Raw genomic sequence first — 24,805 nt, 5'->3', positions numbered from 1 at the left:
ATTCAATTTTATTTGTACAGCCCAAGTTCACAACAACAGTCATCTCGATGGGCTTCGAATCGGTAATTGAAAAAGTAAAACATAAAATCAAAGGATCATGAATACATAGAATTCAATAGGATAATACTAAAACTTTAACAGACTAAACTAAACTGGCATCCCTGCCCTTAGACCCTCCTTCGCGGTAAGGAAAAACTCCTAAAAAAAACGGATTCCGTAAAAAACGAAGAAACCTCAGGGGTGTCCACATGAAGGAGAGATCCTCCCCCAGGACGGACAGGCGATTTACCAGAACTCTTAGAGAAGAATTAACTTATCTAAATCTACAACTACATATATAAAAGTCCAGCAGACGAGATTCAGCCAGATGGAGTTGGGGGGATGGCGAGTCGAGCTGGAGAAAGGATCCACAGCAAGGTGTAGGAGCAGGAGCAGAGGCGAGCCAGTGACGAGGTACAGGGTCAGGTACAGGAGTACGGATGAGCCAACTGGAATCTGGAAGCACTCCCACTCACTCGGAGGGCAGAGGGAAAGAGGGACAATACATGAATCACACTGCACCAAATAGAGGCATGGAAAACTAAATGATGAATAATAATCTAGAATTAGATAAGAGAAGGTGGGTAAAAGTAGATGAGAAAAAGGGGACAGAACCCCCAGTGCACCATAACTAATGTTAGGCAACGATGCATTTTTAGACTCAATTCAAGATCTGTTTTGCTTTAACTTACCACTAATCCTAAAAGCAAAGTCCCTGATGGGTTCAATCCAGCAGTGGTGTACATTTTCATAGTTTTGGCACTCTTTAAAAAAAAAAAATATATATATATATATATATATATATATATATATATATATATATATATATATATATATATATATATATATATATATATATATATATATATATATATATATATATATATATATGCACACCAGCACGAATGAAGGGAATATATATATATATATATATATATATATATATATATATATATATATATATATATATATATATATATATATATATATATATATATATATATATATATATATATGTATATATATATATATATATATTAATGCACACCAGCACGAATGGCTTTCCTATCCTCTCACGTGTGACATTGCAAATATTTAAATTTTCCCTTCATCACTCTGGAAACACATTAGCCTAATGCAATGTAATGTAATGTGTGTATGGCTGTATTGGTGAGGTTTTTCATACATAGCACTTTTCATATCCTCTCAAATTATTTTATAAAACTGATATTGTTGAACTTTTTCCAAATGTATTTTTTGAGCAAAATATGACGAACATTGAAAGTTGGGAACCGTAGTAAATTAATTTGATTTGAATTCAGTAAGACCTCCCATGCAGTCGCCCTGAACATGAATGAAATACATAGTAATTAGCTAGCGCATGAGAAAAATGCTTGAGAGGGCAGGATCATGTCGGACCATACCATATTGGAAGGGGTGAGTTATATCATGTCACGAAACCTTGCTACGTAGTAACTCAACAATATGAACGTTATTATTTTTTAAACTATTATGTGACTTTAAAAATAAATTTTACTCTAATATACTGCTGTCATTCCTTTACACATGTTGCAGTCACTTTGGTTTCTTTTTTTTTTGCCCCCCTCCTTTGGCTCAGTTCATGTGTGTGTATGTGTACGAGCATTTTCCTACAATCAAAGCTGAACTCAGCGACGCAGCTCACTTTAGCAGTAGTCCTCTTCAGTCTTGTGCTGGAGACGCCAAACTGGCAACTGCGAGAAACTTTTGTGAGTTTTATTTTGAATACTTTTTTGCCTCTATCGAAGATGACCTAACCTGCAAACAAAATGTGCTGGCCAGGTAGTATGTTTCCAGGCTGGTAAATACTAATACTAGAACCGTGTTCAGACATGCCTAACTTTGTTTTCTTAGTTTCTAGCTGCTATAGAATAGATAGCATTGTTCATGCTTACTTTACTTTTGAGACATGTTACTTTTAGAAACAAAAATAATAATAATAAAAATAGATATGTATATGCATTGTTTGTTATTTATTGTTTAGGCCAAACTATAACAAAGTAACTAATAAAGTATAGGATCTTTTATATGTTTCCTATAGATTTAAGAACAACTCCATCTGAGTTTAGTGACTAAATCTATGGCAAAGTTTTATGCTTAAAATGTAGCTTCCAATGAGTTAAATGACAGGCTGAGGCAACAAAGCTGGTTTCATCTGAGCCAATGCCATGGAACTGAAGCAGCAGAGACAGTACCTGTATGTGGAAAGTCAGTGTGGTTGCTTTGCAGCATGTGTTGACATAGCCCCCCCCCCTCACCACAGCCTGTGTGAGGAGTATAAATGAGGCTGGAGCACTTTCATCTGCATGCCTTTCAATGTGTCTTTTCAATCTCCTCATCTCCTCATTTTTGGATTAATAATTTGTGTGGGTTTCTAGTTTTCTAGTTTAATTTTTCTCCCCCCTTTTATGTCCAAAAAGATGAGTACTTAACCCAGTTATGTTTCTGCTTCATCAGCAAAACGTCAAAATCCTTGGAGCCGTTGGTTGTTGTGGCTACATGGCAGCCATGCATTCAAAAGTTACAGTTGAAACTGTAGAATGATAAGAAAGAGGGCTCCTACAACAAATCATTGACTGAAATAGATGTGGGTCGGCTCAAACCGGGTCACTTTTCAATTTCTTTATTGCGGTGTTAGTTCACAGTCCAAGCTAACAACTCAAAGCACTGCAACTCAAAGAACCCTCTTTTTGTCAGCGCTGTTTCCTTTATTTTTGTGGGTTAGGAAGTAAAAGTTGCTGCTTTTGTTTTGGCCTGCTCATTACCACAAGATGGTTGATCCTTGTGGATACTGTAAATACGATACTACAGAGAACTGGTACGGATACCAGGGTACTCAAATCGGAAATACCTGGAACTCTTTTTTTTGTTTGTCTTTTGCTTTTGTTTTTGATGGTAACAAAAGTGGTCGTCCTCGACCCACTGGCTAATTTGGTCTGCACAACAGGAAATGTTACTGCTGCCGCTTCAAGTATCCTGCTCAGCCAGTGCCCCCGCAAATGCAAAAGTGTAGCCAAAAGTTCTGGATAGATATGAAGCAGAGAGTCAGGCAAAGATTTTTATCGCATGTTAGCTCCAGAGTGTAATTACATAGGGGATGTTGATAGGGGTTTGCCTCTCAAATACTGGTTAGCTCCCTGTCGGGCATTTCTGCTGGCCTCATTTCTTGATGGGAGGATTGTGATACTGCATCTTGCTTCAATTTCCAAAATAAACCACTTGTGGAATGTCACAGCTTGTTGTGAACAAGCGTTTAAGATCTTTTAGAATCTGTCATGTGAAGCGGCAAGATTCTTTCTCTCTATGTAGCTGATGATGTAAATTCTTTAACATAAATGATAAAAAAGGGATTTTTAAAAATTTTTTTTGCTTTTGGTAGTTTTCAAGTTTGGCATTTTATCTTGAAATCTATAATTAATAGATGGCTAAAGAATAGGTCATAAACTATAAAGTGGAAGTTTTATTGGTCCCTTTATTGCACAGACAGATTTTTGTCCACAGTTGTCGGTAATGACTTATATGAAGCACAACCTAATGTGCTGCACTTGTACTTAACAACAAATTTGGCACTATTGCACTGTTGGCTTGTTTTGGACATGTTATAGCCATAATTTATGGGGGCAATTAAGAGCGGAGGACTTTTAAAAGGGAACGCTCTGTGCCCCAGTGTGTGCTTAAGACGCACACATTTGCAATGCCTTTGTGTTGCAGGCAAAAGGCCCTATTAGAACTCCATTCTGTCATCGGGCAGCTGTGTGCCTGCCTGCGCGCTGAGAAAGCCCCTGCTCCATTCATTGGCTATATGTGTGTGTGTGTGTGTGTGTGTGTGTGTGTGTGTGTGGGTGTGTGTGTGTGTGTGTGTGTGTGTGTGTGTGTGACCCTGGTGCTCAGTCCAAACACTGACACACATGCTGCCACTTTCACCCAACTCACTTTCTTGTTGTATGCCTGTCTGTACATTTCTGTTGCACTTGTCATATGTTTTTGCACTATTATTTATGTTTCTTTTATCCTGCAGCTCTCTTTCTTTCGTTCTTCCTTGTCGTCTGGGCTGTGGCATTATGCAAAGCTGCCAGGGCAGGATTGTTAGACATGGCTGTCTGGGCCTCTATAGTAGTCTCTATTCATATCCTAAACTTTTTTTTTCTCCTCTGTGACCTGTAGGCTTTAAGGGTTCTGCTTCAGACGTTCAAAAACTGTTTTTTTTTGCCACTTTTCCTTCCTTTAAATGCAAAAAACATTCATTGCTGCCATCCTCCTTTTATTCAATTAAAAAAAAAGTATTCCTACCTCACTGATATGATCGATTTGAAAGTCTGGGGTCTCATCACCCACAACGCTAAAGACCTTCATCTGAAAAGAAAAGAGGGATTCTCACATACACCAAAAAGACCCCCCCCCCCCCAAAAAAAAAAAAAAAGACCAGACTCCAAAGATGAAAAGCATTGTGGGATGCAATAGAAATACTCCCATTGCCACATCCCACTATTGTGTTTTTAATTGTTGATAGTGAGGAATTGTCTGGAGTTGCCATCTGACTCTTAATATAATCCAAATATACCGTCCAAGATGATTTCTATTTTAACAGCCCATATTCTCTCATCATTTTCTTTGTTTAAAAAAAACTCTTTAAAATCCCAAACGTTTTCCTTCATAAATACTTTTGTTAGCTTTTGTGTAGAGAGCTACTTATACCTTTGAAAAAGAGAACTGAAAGCTTTGGCTGGTACCTCTTTTTGAAAGTAGAATCTCATTTATTTTAAGAACATGCTTTTTTACTGACAAGAAAACACCCCCACTCCCCCAAGGACATCAGATATTTTACAGTTAACCTTGAAAAAAATGCGGAACTTGATCTTAGACAAAAACACCAAAAATCACCAAAAGACCAGAAGAATTTGAAAGTCTGAAACTTCTTTTTTTTTTTATCTAACACAGTTTTGGTGTGACAGCATCTTTACGATAGTTGTTTAGCATATTTAATAATAAAGCATCGCTTCAAGCTTTTGCTCTTCTGACCAAGACATGAACATCAGTCTGGAACACAGTTTGATGTGACCGGAGATAGTGGTTTTTTTCCCAGCCTGCATGCTGACTAGTAAAATGGATCTATTGGACTATAAAGTATCATGCTTGACAAGCCAAGATCACCTTCATTTATCTTTTGATCACAACTGCGGCTGACACACATTTACCACCGTTTACTGTCATTTGATTCGAGCATTTAGGTTTATTTCCATTTTGATTACAACAATGCAAAACAATTTTAATTCTTTTTTCTCTAGTTTAGTTTTGTTGTATTGCATTGTACAAACAACTTGTATTTTTAACTCTCTTATTCCTTTGACTTCTTTTGCCCCATGTTAGATAAGATCAGACTTTGCAGTAAAACAGGGAAACCCAAGTACTGTCAATGGATAGAAATGAGGAACATTAGCATGAATGGATATTACTGATATTATTGGTTATCACTGGCATTTTAAAATTATCTAAAAGCAAACTTGCATTAATAAAAATGTTAATGTTTTAAAAAACAAATAGTTTTCAACTATGAAAAAATAACACTAAATGACAATCTATGTATTGTATTAACTGATATTAACATGATATTTGTTTTCAATTGAACCCCGTTTTGGTACATTGACAAAATATATTTTTTTCTGATTCAGAATGTGGAACATGTTTTCATATTTGAAAAGGTTTTTAAACCTAAACCTAAAGGCTTTAGTCATATTCATAAACTGCAATACACTAGATGGGTAATCTCTGACATGAACTGATGGATTCTCCACATTATAAATGAAACTTGAAGGGGGTTCAGTGGAGTTCACCCATCTCAATAACATTCTGAAAACAGGATTTAGTTGGAAAAAAAAGTCAAGTTTAGTTCACCTATTTTAAAACAAAACAGCCTATTTATTTATATACGGTAGTGTAAAAAGGTTTGTTTTAGATTTAAAGTTATTATTTTTGAGTCAATGGAAAATTGCTTTCTTTGTAGTAACTTGCAGAAAACGGATTGCAGGGATATGTTTTAAAAATAATCTTAACTGACTTTAACTTATTTATTTTTATTTAACCTTAATTTACCCAGGAAATGTCCCATTGAGATTAATAATCTCTTTTTTCCAAGGAGTCCTGCCTAGAAGGGAACAATAAATTACATTTACAATAAAAATGTAAACAGTTAAAACATAAAATAAATAAAAATGACAGCTTATGTAAAACAGGTACCGGTAAAAGTGTCGTTCTCCTCCATTCTCAGCCTGGATTTAAAAAGAAATGAAGAAAAATGATTTTTTTCTAATTCTTACTGCCCCCTTTAGATAAACAATAGACTAGCAAATCAAAATGTTGAAAGTCAAGTTCTAAAGCTTACTACTTTATTCAAGAGACTCATGACAGTTACTGTGTTCATTACAAGCTTGGGCTTGGTTGCAGAGGAAGTCTGAACTGAAAGGCCTACTTGCACAAAGAGAGCCCACTTTTTAGATGACATGACTAACCCCCATTTGTACACTGGGCGTGTTTTACGTACAGGTTTTACATTTGCCTGCAGGTTATTCCACACTCCAGGAAAAAACACCGACATGAAATGATGTGGAACCCATTTGGTGACAGCTACCAGCTTTCACAACCAAACTGAAATCCAGTGTGTAGAAAGCATCAGCTTGGTTTGAAATCTTGTGTTTCCGCCTAGATGAAAGCTATTCTGAGCAGTCAGATGGATCTTTAATATGCTGAACATAACTGATTGCTGTCATGAATGAATGAATGAATGGACTAATGGAATGCTGCATGGTTTTCCTTTTAACATCCTCTCATCCATGCATTCTCATCTCATATACACTCAATGTGGGGTGTTGAATGACCAAAAATATTCTGGATTGTTCCATACAAGTTAAAAAACACCGTTTTTTTAAACACCGCTTGCTTGTGTAGCGTAAAGAGTGGGTCACCTCATTATTGAACTGACCAGTTGCAGGAAACAAAAGTGATTCCACACAACACTTTAAACCCTGGTGTAATGTATTCCTGATGGGTTAGAGCTCTGGTTATTTTGTTAGAACAGCTCAGGCACTCATGGGTAATGGAAGAAACAGTGACTGATTGTGGGGGGGGGGGGGGGGGTGAGTGTAATTAGTGGGTTACCTGATGTATAAAGAGCTGTGGCATGCAGGGGTTACTCCAAGGGGCAGGGGGCCCCATATCTTAATTTACTCAAACTTAAACACCTGATCCAATGTCTGTCAAACCTCTAACGATTTCACTTAACTAATTCCTGGCCTGAGACACGGGGGGGGGGGGGGGGGGACCCTGTATTAATTTCAGGTTGTCTCAGTAGAAAATCTGTACTATGTTTGTGCTTTGCAAGTTTCCTGTTGGCTGCTGTAGCTTGGTAAACAAGCATGCTTCCTGATAAGAAAATGATGAGCTGACTTTAGTCTTGACAAGGCTGGTGACGTCTGCCCTTGCTGCCCTGGCTGGTTGTCACTGTTGACCTCTGTTGGTGTTTGGTTGCTATAGCTACTTATTCAACTCATATATACTTTGGCCTACTTTGCTGCTGTTTTCTGAAGTACACTGGAGTACAATGAAAGCTTAGAAAGGCTGTTTCAAATGAAAAATAATCATTCAGGGAATGATTTGCCGACAATTCAGATATTTGGGGATAGCATTCTAAATGCTTCCAAGATTTCTGATTTTTCTGGATTTTTTTTTAAAGGTTCAAACACTCCACATGTATTTCAGACCAAAAAGAGGCAAAAGGAATGTGGGATTGTTTAGGCTTTTAGGGTAAAAGGAACTTGACTGGCATTTTTAAGATAAACTAAGGCAGAGAGGAAAAATGGCCTGTCTGTATGGTCAGGAAAAGTTAGAAAAATATTTGTTCATATCTTGAATTTTCTAGAAACAACCGCAAATTCACTTTTTATCAGCGTCCCCCTTGAACTCCTGCATCTATGAGTGTGAGCCCGCGATGCTTCTTTTTCAAGGATGCAAATGCTTAATTCCCCTGCATGCACTGCAAATTGGCCTTTTGAGCCATTTGGTATTGTGTTTTTAAAGTCTTTGTGAGCATGAACTGGCTGTCCACGGAATTAGTTGAGAGACTAATAAATAATCGTGTTTTTGGTGTTTTCAACGTGTTCTTGTGACATTTTTTTCGTGATGGTGGAAACACATAAAGTAAATCAATATTAAAACTGCTTATCTGAGTATTTTTCTTTAATCAAATTGTTCTGAATTAGCAGCAGATGAAAAAAAATGCCATTTGAAAAAGTTTGTAGTTGTTACGTAAAAGCTACACTTGGCAGGCCAGGCTCCCCTCTCTGCTGCATTCCGATGCATCCACTTGCAGACAAATATATCCATTAACGTCTTGGTTTTTCTTGTCCAAACTGGCATCTAGGTCAAAACTCTACGGCTGGATAGCTCTGGTATTGCTCGCCATTTTTGTTGCGCTGGTAATGTTAGGTTGGAGGTGTGGGGGGCTGTAAGTTAGCAGGGACGAGTGTATTCAAATTGATGATGTGAAATGAAGGGCAGGCTTACTCTGTGCCAACAAATCAGAGGTGAATTTCTGATGAACTCCTGTTGCTCTGCAGAGACTATGTCCTAGAAAATGACACAGATATTTTGATTTTGTCTATAAATGGCATAATCATAATAAAAAGACCACTGGGAACGCTTTTACAATAGATCAAACGCTGATCAGAGTGGGACTTTAAAAACACCTTTGGTTTCGTCCTGGATGCAGTAATGCAAGATGATCAAAAAAGATTCCCTTTTTTAAAGCTCAAAATGATAATTTTCCAAAACATTTTTTAGCATCTAATTTATCTGTAATTTTTACTTTGACAACTATGAGCTTTTTCTGCCACTGATGGCGCACAAAAAATATTTAAGTTATTGGTGAAACAATACTGCAGATCATTTAGAACTACATTCCCTATGCTGGGTTCGTTGGTACGTTTCAAATAATGTCTTTACACTTGTCACATTCTATAAAACGGATGTGCGACTGTAACATTATGACTGCGCCTTCATTTTTTCTTTGCTTGGTTTATTGAAAGGGTGAGCTCTGGTGCAATGCATGTAAAGTTACCAAAATGTCACAATGCTTTGTAGATATAACTTGGGGCTTTCTCTGTTTGTGTATTTGATAATGAAGTCAGCACACTCCACACACCCAGTTCAACAGCGAAGTGTAACCACAAGGGAAGCAGAACCCTCACATTGCAAAGGGAAGTGAGCTTACATGAACCACTTATCTTCTTGTTAAGCCAAAAAAGCTGCAACTCAAACCAGTACTGATTATACTGGCAGGTTGAAGTACCAGCTTTGTTGTGACTACAGGTTTTCAAAGTTGAATAAATTAAAACGGACTCCTACATTTTTGTGAGCTGGCTGTCTCTATGCAGAGGTTAATGGTCCCTGTAGTTAGTACAAAATACAATGGCATCTTCAAAAGAAGACCAGACCTTTAACGACTAACAATGTAAAACTCTTTGGGAGTGAACACTTCATTGTTTGTGTACTTGTGAAAATGTAATGATGTGATGGTGTGCTGTTTTGGCCAATGTCCTTTTTTCAGTGGGTGCTAGGGTGATAGCCAAAGGACTCAATGGTATGTCTTAGACACTTTTACAACCTGACGCACATTATCCTAGAGTGGGTTGGCTCGATCTTTATCTTGAATTAACAATTAGTGATACAAATTTAGCTAAGAACAAGTCTTCTTTTTACTACTGGCTAGAAAAATATATCAAATCCGATTATCAGGATTGTGAACATTTGTTTGTCATTCCTGTATAAAGGATCGGTGTCTTCTCAATTGGTTTGAAGGGACATCATGGATCTCATCAAGCATAGGCCAAATCCAAATTCTTCCCCTACGGCTTCTCCCTACTCTTACATTTAGCACTCCAAACAGAGAGTTATGGAAAAATAGTGTCTTCGAATTCGGACGTTACTCCCACTCAATGATGTCATCAATAGTCGCGGGTCAGCTACATTAGCGTGGAGCTGCTAGCGCTTGGGAATACACACAAATGTCCGTTTTATAACTTTAATGCTAAAACAAAAAAATCATTATTTACATTTAGATGTAAACTTTTTGTGCATCAGAACACATGCACATGAAGAGAATTGCTTCTTCTTGCAGCAGAGGGCTCGGTATTCCTCTGCCGTGATGGTCTGCCCTTAAAAAATCTATTTTGAACAACCCTACCTCTCCAAGAGAGATAGGGGAAAAAATTGGGATTTGACTCATAGAGGTTATTTTTAAGCAATAAGACAAATAATATATAGAAATATTTGGGACAAATTTGCCACCAATTCTGTATTTGTTTGCTCTTCTTTGTTTAACTTGTGTAGATCTTTTTTTCCCCCTTCTTTCTTTCAACTGCAGCCACTGATCAAAGTCTTGACACCAGACTCACTCTGGACAAGTATGCAGAAACCAGAGCCAATTGGTGATGGACACCAAACACCCCATCACAAAACCTCAGGGGGGGCTAAATAGACTCTCATTCATCTGCCTGTACAAATCACTGCCTGGGCAAAAAGCCATATTATCTTAGCTGCCCTTTCTTTTGCCCCCCATCCCCCATGCAAGCCGCTGAAAGTGAGCCAAGAGCTCCTGTCTGCAGCCCAGGAAACCTAGGTTTCCTTTGATTTCAGCCCTCCACTGATTTCAAATTCAGAGACATTTATATTGTGAAAAGAAAGTACACCAAGAAATATAGTAATTTTTGAAGCAGGTGTGCAAAAGAAAGGGTTCAAATTAGATGAGTCTAACTATGGATCAAACACAATTCCTGACAAATCACTCTCTGTTTAATGCTTCGTACTTCACCAGGATCTGGTGAACTTTTTGTGAATCAACACATTGTAGAACTACCTACTGCTAGTTCAAGTAGCTATAAGTAGCTAGTTTGTTTCCAAGGTTAGTAGTCTCAAACTATTTTCCATAGACGGGACAAAACATGTCCCTTCTATGGTTCTGTGACAGTGTGTCGTTACGGCTGTGTTATGTACGTTGACTGAACCCCTTAAACACCCCGGTTCCCTTCTTTCAAAACCATTTTGCTGTAGTCCTTTTGTTCCATCTATCTTGTGTTTGACTCTGTTATCCTATAGAATAGGAAGAGGCAGCACTTGGTGCAAGAGTGCTGTTTGGTTGTCATGAGCTGTAAATCTTTGACCAAGAACTCTTGCTTTTGTTACAAAAGTCCGTTTTTGTTCTTGCTGTATTTGCATTTTTGCAAATTCAGCATGGGTTGCCACGTTTGGTTGAAAAGCAAAGCATAAAATATACCCTGTCCATACCCCTCTGGAATGGGGCAGTTTAAATAACAATAGTCTCTCTGTCTGACCTGTTGGAACCCGTTGAAGGCTGTAATTGTGATTGAAATTTGACCCCTAACATGTTATTTTATTTCCTATTCAATTAAGTGGTGGATTCGTTGCTGACCATTTTATTCATGGTTATTTCGGAGGTTTTATTCATGATGGTGTGGTTTCATTTCAAAAGTTGTGTCAAACTGTTTTCTTTTTTGACAAAGTGAGTTGCTCTGTAACATGTCTGTACATTTTGTATACTTTATAAAAACATTAGCTTTTCAAATACCGTAATCTGAATGTGGTCTTATTCACCATTAGACATCTTGAAGCCTTTCTGCAGAATGTCAATAGGAAATAAAGCAAGCATTCCAACCAACCTTTCTGAGGAAAAATGTAGAAACAGGCCTGTGACAGCTTAAGAAAACTTAATCCACCTAATTGGTGAAGTCAGAAAAATGATTCACCAAACCTGAGGCATTCTATGGACAAAAAAATAATAATAATACTTTCAATTTTGCAGAGATGAAGGTTTGCTCTGAGCAGTAACAGTCCTTATGCAAGAAATCAGTGATTTTTGTCCATGAAGCTTTGGTTACCCCATCAAACCCTGGAGCCACATTAAGTAAATGTGGCTCCAGGGTTGAATTGACACCCTTTTCATCCCTCTCCCATGACCTTATTTGCCAGTCACCACACACAACTGTAGGTTAGCATAAGCAGCCAGCATATACAGCACATCTAATGGCACAACAAGGTGCTGTGTCAGCCCAGGATGAACAGCATTTAAAGAGCATTGTGAAATATGAGCGTTGAACTTTTTAGTCACCGTTCTGATTATTGCAGACTTTCACACAAACGCTGCCCCACCAGAACCAACATCAGTCCTAATCAGTGAAGCAATCTTTTAAACTCATCACTGAAAGCTTTCTCTTCTTCACCAGTTCTCACCTACAATACCAGCTTCTCTTCCTCGCAGAGCCTCAGTGTTGCTCCACTGACTCTCTCGCATAAATGAAGATAATAGGAGTCATATGCTTGTAGTTGGTTCAGAGCAGGTCTACATAAAACATTTATAATCTATAAAGTCATGAGGCTGGGCAGGAGAAACGGGACAGAGATGACATTGTGAAATAACTACTTGAACTACAGGGAGATAAAACAGTTTAACCCAGCCCTGCTGTATGTTTTCTTTTCTTGCTGGTGTGCTCCAATTACAATTCCACAAAGCCAATTTCATACCCAGTGCAAGCCCTTGCACCATAGCATGTTAAATCCAACAGCCCTCTGTTAACACAAAACCACATGTTACACAGGCAGGCCTTTACATAGCATGTCTGGTGAATTCATTAGCCTTGTGTCACTCTTCCACAGAAACTTTTCATTGGCCTACAGGATCTATACCTTGACAGCAGTGTGTTTTTTTGTGTGATGTAAGAGTGCTTGGTGGATTATTAATTAAAGGGTTTGGGTGAAGTCTCTCCAGCTCTTTTTTCTGACTGCATATAATTTTCTTCAGTAAGTTTAAGTTTGTAGCACCAAAAAAAGCAGAATATAGCAAAATAGGCGTCATCTGCCAAACATTTCTTTCTCCAAAAGTTTTATTTAGTGGTATTTTGTCTTACCCATGAGTGCTGGCAACCACGTCTTGATTTATGTTCGTTTTTTTTCTCTGCATGTTTCCAATGGTTTAAATGATGTTTTCTTTTCTGGATGAACTAAACTTTGCCTCCTTGGTTTTCCAAACGTTTGGTGCATTTTATTGTCTGGCAGGAGAAGTTTCATCATCAACAAGATGAGGAAATGTACTGTTAATGTTTGGTTTGATCAAGCCAGAGCCTTGTGGGTGTGAAGCTGTACTGATATCTAATTGGTTGTGTTCCTTCAAGTGTCAGGCAGTTAAAGGTTGAACAGATGGCATGGAAGGCATAAAACTCCTTCTCATTATAAACTTTTTGTAGACTCATCTTTGCTACTAAACTTGGGATTAAAATAGGTTTTTAATATAGTAACTCTTTTTTTTTTTCCAGAGATGAAGTATTGAAAGACACCCCTCTACCTCCACGGCCTTCGTCAGCACTGCTCTTCAGATGGGAGGCCACCAACTGCTTACCTGCGTTGCCAAAATGCACTATCTGCCTTACACCCTGGAATAAAATGGCCACTCCTGACCTTTTTCTATACATGAACATCCCGGAGCAGAGCTGCTTGTTACCATGGTGATCATTTCTTCCAAAACACTGGAAAAGAAGAAGAGTGTCAATGATGTAACATCCAAGAGTATCGAGAGTTGGCTGGTAAGAAAAGCTTGTTCTTTTTAGTTCGGCACAAAGCAGTAATGTCATCAATTATTGTTTAAATAGTTGCATAGACAAACAAGGTCGGTGAACATGCAAGACCAGAATTGAGAAGGATGTTCCTAATTGTTTTGTCTTGATGAAACGAACACAATTCCTCCATAATGTTCATGTCTAGATGAAAGCTCATTATCGGGTTGTGGGGTTTTGAGTTTTTAACAATGCTCTGTTAACACCTCAAACTTTGAAGGAAGTGCCTTCATTTCTGAAAAGAAGGCATGACATACTAACCTAAGGCATTCCAGCACACTTTCTGTTTCAACAGAGGAAAAAGTAGAAAAAATCTCAAACCGATTGTAGCTGCATGATGCATAATTTTTGAATGGCAATAGAAACCTTTATGCATTCTTAGTTTTTTAAAACTAAACAACAGAACATTTGCATTTGAGTTTGGTTTCGCTGCACTATTCTCACTGCACAAATGATTAGTTTTCATTTTAACCAGCTGTCAACCTTATAAAAACGTGAGAATGTAAAGTTCCCCTAACGCTTTTATCTTCTCCCATTTATTATAAATAGGTCACACTCCACCCCAGACCAATAACATAACATAAGCATGCTAATTCAAATGTGCTGCCGGACTGGCGGCATTAGTGCAAAGCTACCATCTAATTTGGCCATTTACCCCTCTGCAGCTCATTACTCTTTGTTTTGGAATCTATGGCTCATTTGTTTGGGATTAAATATTGTGATAATAACTTTAAGGTGAGTCAAATCACTTGTCACATTTTAGGCTTGTCCTTTATGCGGCCAGCCACCACCACCCTGTCCCAGCGGGTGGAGTCGGAGAATGGGAAGGTGTGGAAATACAGCAGCAGTCTACAAATAACCTTTTCTCAATATGAACTGTGACGTTGTTTGAGTCTGTCTTTGCCAGGATAGTTTGCCAATGACAAACTACGTATTTACCAAGCATTAACAGGAGGAGCTTCTTCCTATTCTTAGTATAACAAAGTATGGTTTTCATTTATTTGTGGACATTTTAGCTTTTTTTAACCACTACTTTTTTGATTGTTTTGCCTTTTACAAATGACCTGTCTCTCCAGCTTACAAATGTTCATTTTACTGGCTTTTTTGCTTAATAGTCGGCACGCAATGGAATCTGAGAGATTAATCCCTAGAAAAACATTTTCTTTGCTGTTGAAAAATGAAGAGGATTTGAAGCAATGACCTTATTCTGAAAGGTTTATCTTTTCTCCTTTTCTTTTTGCTTCTTTGCAGAGTGAGCTCCACACCATGAGCAGAGGGACAACTCTTCTCTCCTGTGGAGCTGTGGGTGAGTTACTTTCATATTCCACCCAAAATGATGCTGTCGTCTGCATATATCTTTTCAAGCAGCCTTAATGCCTTTTCTAAGCTAAAAAGCCACTCACCCCTTGAATTGTTTTGTTGTTTATCTACTCTGTGGTGCTCAATATTTCACTTCTCCCTTCTCCATCTGTCACTCATTGCCTTCTCATGATAAAGGTGCACCTGCATCCACAGAACGTTGCACAGCTCTCTCATGGGAATAAACTGTAATTGAATATGCTGTGGCATGTGTCAACAATTCCCTTTAGCTCTTTTTAAAGATGCAGTAATGAATTCCCACTTCTACAGATGTACTGTTGTAAGTACTAACTACTAATACTCCAGTTTTGTAAATAAAACACCAAGACCACAAATAGTTCTGCATTAGTCCCAGATTTCATATTATATAAAACTACATGAACACAGGCGGTAAAAATGCTGCAACTTTCAATAATAATTGCAATAATCTAACTAAATCAGATTACTTTTAACAGTCGTGGTTCCATAAAAAGAATCAATGCTGTTTTATTGCTACAACAAAATCATTCATTGGTCTTTTCATTTTAAAGGGAAATGTTGTAATATCACAGTATTTTTCCAATATTTATCCTTCCATTAGCATTGCTTTTCATAATTTCTGTACCTTGTTAGATGCCGCCTGTGCATCTTAATTTTAAAAAGTATATTTTTGTGCTTTAGCTAATTCTCAATTAGTCTAGTTTGTCTTACAGTAATGTCAAGTTTCTGTTGTATTTAATTTCCCCAAACAGTGCTTTTTACTTCTTTTTTTAACATGTCAAGTATGGAGAATAGTATCCAGGAGTGTGATGTGATCTTATACCATCAAGATGTTATTTTATTCCAAATCCTAGCCACTCAGCTTCTTATCTTGAGCTGTTAGAGAACTTAAATTATGTGTTTTCCAGCTGTAATTTTTTGCTGGATGGATTTTTATCTTTTCAGAAATGTGGTGTGGTCATTTTAAATGTTACCTCTTGCAGCAACATATCTATTTCTTTCTTTGCTAATTTGTACAACTCTGTATGTTTGGATTGTTTCAGAGTCAGATAGATGGCTGGACTCAGGGAAAAACTTTGCAATCCAGCAGAGAGCTTCATGTCAGGAGGATTCCAGTCTGGAGAGCCTGTGGGATGCGATGCATGAGCCAGGGAGCCAGCACTGGTCCAATGAGGCAGGCAGCACCACCATTACCAGTTTAATAAGAGGTCTGAGTCTGGGCAATAGTGGCATGATCAGCGCCCACAAGACGTCCACCACTTCGCAATATACCACTACAGCCACAGGCCAAACTCCTGCAGCCCCACCAAGTAAACGCCAGTGTCGCTCCCTCTCATTCTCTGATGAATTTGGGGGGTTCCGCTCATCTTGGAGGCCCCAAGGCTCCAGAGTGTGGATGGCAGTGGAGAAACGTAGGTGCTACAGTGGAGGAAGCGTCAGAGGAGGAGGGTGCCACTTTCCCGCCATGCAGCGTAGTTCCAGCTTCAGTTTGCCCTCCCGCTCCAGCCTCCCTTCAGATGGAATCCTGGACCTGCCGTTCTTCAACCAGCAGCTGCCGCCCCATCCACAATTCACTGCCTCTCCAGTCTCCCCCACTTCGCCTTCTTCACACCACCGTCACCACTCCTTTAGTCACATTTCTCTCAGGCCTCTATCCTTATCCCAGGAGCAAATCAGCCTGACAGAGCTTCAGAGTGAAGAAATGTCAGAGACCAGCTCTCCAGACTCCACCCCTGAGTTGGGGAGGCGAGTTGGAAAGGGAGCAGCAGGGAAGGGATGTCTGAGTCGGAGCAGGTCCCAGCCCTGCGTGCTTAATGACAGAAAGATTGGTATGAAGCGCAGAAGACCAGAGGATGCCCAGGAGCAGCGTCCCTCCCTGGACTTGGCAAAGATGACTCAGGTTAGCTTGAAATGTCATGTGCAGACAGGCACACACAAGCTTTGACTGAATTCAGTGAGTGTATTCTCCCTAGTTTAACAGTTTCAGAGTCTAGCATCCCCTTCACCTCTTGAAACACAAAATCCCTACTTGTTATTTAGCTACAGGAGAAGTTCAAGAGCTTGCCAGACATAACAATGTCACGAATCTCTTTAAGACTGATGGGAAGTTGATTCAACCGAGCTGAAGGGAGTTTTCTGGATCGTCAGTCCCGGGCTTCAGGGCTAAGCAGTCTTAGGCTTCCCCTCTTCAGCTCACGAAGAGCTGCTCTCTAAAGAAACATTCCTCATGTTCGGTCATACTGCCTAGCTATACGCTCTAGCAAGCCCTGCTCTGGTTTGACATTTCATTAACTCTGTTGGGTAAATAGACCATCCAAACTCCTCTCTTCTTATGCACATTTTCTGTTCATTTTGCTTCCCTTCAACTCTGGTAGAGTTTCTTCTTATTTTGTTTTATTTTTGTTTGCCATCAAGAAGTTAAACAAACAAAAGGAGTTAAATGTAGGGAAATATTTTTGATACATGGTACCTACCATTCTTTCCCATATCAAACCGTGATTGCTATTTTGGTACGGTCAGAAAAGCTGTGGAAGACCCTTTCACCTTAATTTAAACTAAAACAGGAGAAGCATTTTTTATAGACTGCATGGAAAAAACTCACTTGGGTTCACAAATTCAAACTATTTCATTAATAGTGATATAAAAACACTGTACATCATGCAGTGACTCACACTTCATAACATATGTGTCCAATTAACTTTGTTTTCCTTAACACATTTGCAATAGTTAAGCTTTACTTTTTGTATAAATCCTCACGTCATGCTGTTTTGTTTTGTTTTTGGTCTGTTTCCTGTTCCCTTATTAGAAAGTATCATCAGTTTATCCACCTACCCTCCCTTCCTTTTCCAAAAACATTTGCGTTCCCAGCCAGGCACCCTTAGGACTCAGCCAGGCTGGATCAAGTAGGCCTGGGTAATGGAGCCTACCAGGCATGTTTCCTCTAGTCATGCCAGCTGCTAAGAGGGGGAAATCAAGCACACTGATTACACTTAACACACGCAAGCGCACACTCTGTCTTGTAGCTAATTTTACTGTGACTTGTGTTAGCTTTGTCTGTTGCAACTTATTGTTGATTTTCAAAATGCTGTGATTTTTACAGATGGGCCTGGCTGACAGCAGCATTGTTGAAATAAGTGAAGTTGTGCAGGTCAAATAGCATTTGTATTTTCAGTTTCTCTGTAACTGAAGCATGAGGAGAGTAACACTGCAGTATAATTGAAGTCACATTTATGGATTCAAGTGAGAGCTGATGTGCTTTTGCCATTAATCAGTCTAAACTAATAGGTGGTTTGCAGCAAGGTCTTCAACAAGCAGGACTAGAATCTTTCAGGCGACGGCTGTAAATTCACATAATTGCTTTGCGTTACAAAGGTGTTTTGACAGTTGTGCTATCAAACCGTCTGAAAAAAAGGGGGGGGGGGGTGGAACAAAAAAAATCTTTGCAGGTTACAGAAGAATGAAAGTAATTACTGAATCATTCCTAGTTGGGAGTAATAATGCGATGATCACAATCCATACCAACAACTGTTTCACTTGATTTAGAAAGAATTTTCATTAAAACCACTGATTCCTTTTCTTTTCTTCCAGAGTAAGTTGGTGTTTAAGTTATTTGAAAGTCTCGTTTTTATTGGTGTTTAGGCTAAAAATTTGAATGTTTTAAATGTAAAGGTCTTTTTTTGTGAGGTAGTGTTAATTTTCTAACTAACTCTTGTGTTTTCTTGAGAAAAATCAGATAAACCTTGAGCTGAACTTGTGCGAAAACATAAAAGTGATGTTGAAATCACTGTTTCGACACTTGATTCTCCCATCATTTGTCTGTAAGCGATTGTGTGCCAAACTTTAAAGCTGAAGCAACGTGCAAACCCTTCCAGTCCAGTTCAGTGTTTTTTTGGAAAGCCACTCCACTTTACATAGACTCCAATGTTAATATACAAAGAATGATTGATTATAACAGCAACTATTACTAAAACTTTTTATTGATGCCATAAATGGGTTTCAACATCAAACAGCCCATTTAAAGACAGATTCCAATAATATTTGATCTCAGTGGTCTTTTGACTATGACTGCCTTTTCTAGCCAATAATAATAATAAAAAACTGTTTCTGCAAAGTGGCAGGAGTTCATTAGAAATTCACCTTTGAACTGTGGGCAGGAGCATTGGCATGAATAAACCCCGCCCCTCTTTCCTTCCATGTTCCCGAAAGCTCGAGAGCTAGTTACTACATCACAAATATGCTCTTTTTCCAGCTGGAAATACTCAGAAATGCAGTTTTAAGGCTTAAATTGTTTTAGTTATGTCCTCGTCAGAAAAATCCCACAAGAACATGTTAAAAACACCAAAATCACCATTTTCATCAGATCATTTTTTATTTTTAAGACATAAACATATCTTTTAAGCCAGCTTTTATTCTCGCACATTGTAAAATAATAATTAAAAAAATAGTCTCATCGTTTATGAAGGTTGCTGTGTCAGTCTAACTGCACTGGACAATGCTGCTGCTTTAAACAAACACAAAATTGAGTTCAGTGTTGGGTCGGCTTTAGACTGTCAGTTTAAACATTATACTTATTTCATGGAAACCTGGGGAGTTGTGTAAATGTGTGTAAGAGTAATCTGTCTCGGTGAAGTAATGGCGAAACTGGATTCAGAGCCAAAAGGCAAACAGCTTTCTGAAATGGGTAGTAACATGTTTAACCTAACTTCAGAATTCCCAGAGGTGTGTTTTCTCAGAGGAACGTGGCGTCGTTTGGTTTTTGGATTACCCAACTGCGTCAAAGGATGGGAGTGTGAATTCTGGGGATACATACAGTACTAATTGTTTATAACTTGACCACCTTTAGGGTTGACATCCCACTGCACCCCGAATTCCCTCCTGTTAGCTGTGTGTTTCATCCCTCTGCTCTCTCCACGGTCTCCTTTTTACCCCTGGCTGTCCTTCCACCTTGGCACCACGTTATTTTTTCCTTCGTTTCATGGGCGGAGAGAATGGTCGGATGAAGAGCGTTATCTCATGGGTGTAGGTCACCCATTGAATGATTGTTGATCCTACTTTTACTGTGCTTTTCAGGAAATGTCCTATACAAGGTCATCTGTCATTTGATAACTTTAGTTGGACTGTTGCACATTCAGAAAAACATTGACAGCCCTGGTGTGTTAAAGGTACAGGTGGTAAAAGGGGGCGTGCTGAACAACTGATCTGTGCTGTGGAGAAAACAGCAGCTGGATTAAGAAAGGAGGATTATTTTTATAGTGAAGCTGGCAGACAGGCTTTTCACCCCTTCTCTATTAATATCTTCACTTTGGCCCAAGTTCCTGCTGCTGCTCTCTTCCTCTTTTTCTCTGTCTCTCTCCATTCCTGGGATGGCAGACATGGTGATCATAGCTGGGTGTCAAGCCCAACAAGCATACGGGAATATCTAGGTTGGTGTCTAGAGCTGTGTCTTACCACTTTGTAAAGTGACATGGTGTAACCTTTCGTATGTCTGAACTGTAAATAATGAGGATATAGAAATATATCATAAAAACTCTTCATTTTTATGAACTAGCAACTGTAACAGTTTCTGAAAAAGCTGGGAATTTGCTCTACATGCAGGTCCTGCAGTATGCACAGATCTGTGCAGAGGCACTCAGGTGGAACAGCGTACAATTAATGCACAGGCATGCTGGGAGCTCATTTGACTGTCAAAATGATTTACATTTTATATTTTTTCTGACACCTCGCTTGTCTTTTCAATGGTAGTAGCTTCTGGTGTCTGATTTTAGGAGATTTGTTGGTCTCTTTCTTGATTTTGTGCAGAAATGCAAGTTAGCGGATACTCTGGGTGAAAAGATTGTGTATGTATGATTTTAGTCATCTCACAGCAAGACTTTAATTTGCCTTTTAGCAGGGTGTTGTTTGTTTGAATCACCTTGGGAGCATTTGTAAGGTCTCTTTGCATGTAGTGCATTTTAATTAATAAGCAGGTAATATAAGATAATGCAGTCTTAATTAAAAAAATATTGACATGTTCTCTCTAGATTCACAGATTGAATTGTCCCTCCTGAGCTCCCCTACAAACACAATAGTGTATATTAAATGAAAGAGGAACCAAGACCAAAAAAAAATCTAAACTTAGAAATTTTTTATCTTAGAAAATAATCTATATATAGATTATATATATAGATAATATATATATATATATATATATATATATATATATATATATATATATATATATATATATATATATATATATATATATATATATATATATATATATATATATATATATATATATATATATATATATATATATATATATATATATTTCTCAATTTAATATTCAATCATCTTTTAATCTATTGTAAAAACATTCCCAGTGATCTTTTAGTTTTGATTATGGCATTTTAAGCCAAAAGAAAACCCTGTATTGTTTTCTAGGACTCTCTCACTAGCTGACAGCCCCTCACAACCCCAACCTAACATTACCGGTGCAACAAAAATGGAGCTATCCAACTATCCATACAATTTCAAACCAGATTCCAGCTCAGACGAGGAAAATGAAGATGTACACAGATCTATTTGTCTGCAAGTGGATGCATCAGAATGGAGCGGAGCAGGGAGCTTGTGGCCCGCCCAGTGTCGTTTCTACATAACAAATACACTCTTTTTCAAACAGCATTTTTTTGTCTGCTTCTGATTCTCAACGATTTGGACAAAGAAATTCTCAGAAATGTAATTGTAAACTTAATTGTCTTAGTATATTTCCTTCATTATGAGAAAAAAGGCCACAAAAAGATCTTAAAAACAAACAAATAAATCATGTTTTTGACTGGAGAGGGTTCTTTAAGAATTTCACCTGCTTATATCCTCCAAAGCAAATCATGGAAACATTTTGGATGTCCAGTTTTTCAGTCAGACAGCTGTTTAGTTTATTGGACCAATGCACCAGTCTTTAAAATGTTTACTTTAGTCATCACATGGTACAAATCTGAAGAAAACGTGTTACTAAATGCCCAAAGACAGCCAAAGACTCCTGACTTGTGATCCAGCATATGACTTGATTCTGCTTGTGTGTTATGTTCTACAAATCGGCATGAGGGTCAGGAGTCCATATGTGGTGGATTAAGTTATATTTTTTGCATGTGTGCATGCCATCTGGCAAAACTGGTTCTATAGCAGAAATCCAACCCTGTTCCACTAACCCACCACCACACCCACCCAAAACCCAGCCAGCCCCACAGTAGATTTTATAGAAAGCATATTGTGGGAAGGCGGCTCTCCCCCTCCTTTCTCTAGTGCTTTCATCCCCTCCTCTGCTGTGATAATTAGTAGTGGGGTAATTCTGGGTGTTGAGCAGAGAGAGCTAGAGCTTAGAAATCCCCTTTTCCACTCTGGTTAGGTACTACAGCGAAGGCCACGCAGTGCTGATGTGATCGCTTTGAGCGTTTCTTAATAAAGCTAAACTGCTAAAAGTCCTGCAACTCAGTCTTCTTGTTTTTTTCTTTGGACCTAATGAACTCAAGGAAAGTAAGTGGTCGAGAATGAAACTTCTCCAAGGGAGAAACCCCATCTCATTGTAACACTAAATTCAAAATCTCAACACATGCTAGGGAAACGTAGGAGGTGTCTGTCATGTAAGCTGAGGCTCTCATCTCTATTCACCTCCATACCTACAACATCTGCTGCTGGGGGCACTTGAGAGATCATTAACCCCCTTCACTGCTCTGCGGCTGCCTGCCTTTGTTGCAAAGAGGAAGTCAGGGCTGTAGGAGAGCATGAAAGCAGAGAGGGACGCAGCTTCCCTGTAAATTTTGTCTTTAAAAGGAAAGTTTTAAGAGCAAAAGCTGAACCTTTTGTTTGTGTAAAGACTACCTGACACTCCCTGGAGATCACTAAAAAACTCCTTGACCGCTGTGAACAACAATGCCTTTAAAAAAGGAACGCTGGGCTCGGTTAGTTATGTGTTTCAACATGGTATTCAGTGATGAATGAGCTCAGTCTGACAAACGATACCTCCTGTGGTTTGCAAAACATTTCAGTGTTTGTCTGACTCACGGATTGTTTAGAGTTTTGTGTATGTTCATTTCTTCTTGCTTTGCGTATACTCGTGTTTACATGTTCACATGCGGTTAATGAGGGAAAGCTAGCATTTAGCTGCCCAAAACTAAACCCAACCTCTTTCTGGAAGACAAAAAACCCTGAATTCCCCTGTCAGGCCCAGTAGCTTTTTCTGGCCTCATTACAGTGAAGTCAGGATGTGAACATGTGCTGCAGGAAGATGCACAAACCAACATTTGTTTTTCTTCTCTTGTCTCTTCAGAAGCTGCAGACGTTTCAGAGTTTAAGTTGCCCTGGGTTCATGTTGGCTGACAGCTGCCAATCAAGCCTGCCCCCACCCTCCTTTGACGGCGTCGGCCAATCTGAGTCAGACTTCACAGCCGTGTCAGAACTGGGGTTAAAGGCGTGCCAAGATGCAGCGGGAGATGACGAGGAAGAGGATTCATCGTACGAGGAGCTGGACAGCGACTCTGCTTGTAGCGTGGACTCACGCCCCGCTTCTCCTGTTTGCATTGTGGACAGTAAGCACGCCCTGTGGAAGGGTGACTGCGGGATCCAGAGAGACATTTTTCAGCTGGGAGGAGAGCTGGATCTTGAACAGATTGAAAGAAACTGAAAATTTTGCTGAAGATAGAAAAAGCAGTTTGAGTAATTTTATAGAAAAGTTACATTTGATGTACCAAGAAGTGACAGTTGGCATGGATTGCGAGAAGAAGAAAAAAAAGACCAATTTTGCGGGGGGAAAACTGTTGGAAGGACTAGAAAGTGTATTTGTAATGACACTTTTGGCCTGAACATTCTTAAAGTTTAAATCACAATAGATGTGGCCTTAGTCGTTTTTATGTGTTGGCTATTTGGTTTAACTCAGGAGTGGAACATTGAGGGTCAGTCTTAAAACGTATCTAAGCTCTCACTGGCTTTTCTACTTGTGGAACTTTCCTAAGTCTATTCACTTTAGGTCTGTAGGTTTGTAGCAGTAGCTGAGCTCTCCTGTATCTAGCTTCTCTTTGAAAATGGAGCATTGATGAAACCGGGACGAGCAAAGAAACGTTGTGAAAGACTTAGCTGCGCCTTCTCCTCCTCAACCTTTGTGCGCACATGCAAATGTTTTTGTTTGAATGTAGGCTCAAAAAGCTTTATGGAGAGTTCAGAACATGAAAAAAAGTGCCTTTGTTTGGAAGCTTCTTTTACCAGCTCTCTTCAAGAAAAACTTGCCACACTTAAAGCCACCTTCTCTGGCATATGTGTGCAAGTTGTTTGAATTAAAACACTGAATCTCAACCTTTGACTTCTAACAGCAGCATGTATTTTTCTACGTATCTGTATTTTTTCTTAAATGAGCTGTTTGTGAAGGAGTAACATTATATGGGTTTTCTTGTAACGGAATGGACTTGAAATAAATTTGCAACCCACACTCACATTCATGTTCTTATTTTTCTGCTTATTAAGGCCTGGTGTTCCTCTTTTTTGTAAATGTATTTCTCTGCAGCAGATATTTCACTTTGAAAGATCTGAAGTCTAAATAAGCAAAAGTTTCCAGATGCTCTTTAGAAGCAGCACTCGCTCCCCCCAGCCACTTCCTGCATCACATTTCAGAATCTTTTTCTTGAAGCTCACTCTTTAAAACTTTTATCTGCTGTGTTGGTGGATGCATTTTTAATTTCCCCTGTTTA

The 24,805-nt window shown here is 38.8% G+C and overlaps 1 protein-coding gene across 3 annotated transcripts; it reads left to right on the top strand.

The window, feature by feature from the left end:
• The first annotated feature begins 1,680 nt into the window (after positions 1-1,680).
• Positions 1,681-24,552, top strand: LOC101167893 (protein FAM53B-like). 3 transcript variants are annotated; one of them, XM_004077076.3, is made up of 5 exons: positions 1,681-1,787; positions 13,455-13,721; positions 15,003-15,057; positions 16,133-16,989; positions 23,395-24,552. In XM_004077076.3, exons 2-5 carry the CDS (start codon positions 13,641-13,643, stop codon positions 23,746-23,748), a joined length of 1,347 nt encoding a protein of 448 aa, XP_004077124.1. In that variant the 5' UTR covers positions 1,681-1,787; positions 13,455-13,640; the 3' UTR covers positions 23,749-24,552. The 3 variants fall into 3 exon arrangements, with proteins under 3 accessions (XP_004077124.1, XP_011482680.1, XP_023819049.1); XM_011484378.3 differs by having other exon boundaries at positions 1,727-1,860; XM_023963281.1 differs by lacking the exon at positions 1,681-1,787 and adding an exon at positions 1,843-1,863.
• Positions 24,553-24,805: the final 253 nt, after the last annotated feature.

This window comes from Oryzias latipes, chromosome 15 (genome assembly GCF_002234675.1).
Source record: "Oryzias latipes chromosome 15, ASM223467v1".
NCBI classification, from domain to species: domain Eukaryota; kingdom Metazoa; phylum Chordata; class Actinopteri; order Beloniformes; family Adrianichthyidae; genus Oryzias; species Oryzias latipes.
This window is presented reverse-complemented; position numbering and strand designations above follow the sequence as displayed.

Excerpts from the sequence above, each read along its gene's own strand:
- LOC101167893 (XM_004077076.3), top strand. The coding sequence starts at position 13,641 with ATGGTGATCATTTCTTCCAAAACACTGGAAAAGAAGAAGAGTGTCAAT. Across the intron at positions 13,722-15,002 it reads AGAGTATCGAGAGTTGGCTG|AGTGAGCTCCACACCATGAG; the intron begins GTAAGAAAAGCT and ends GCTTCTTTGCAG. Across the intron at positions 15,058-16,132 it reads TCTCTCCTGTGGAGCTGTGG|AGTCAGATAGATGGCTGGAC; the intron begins GTGAGTTACTTT and ends GGATTGTTTCAG.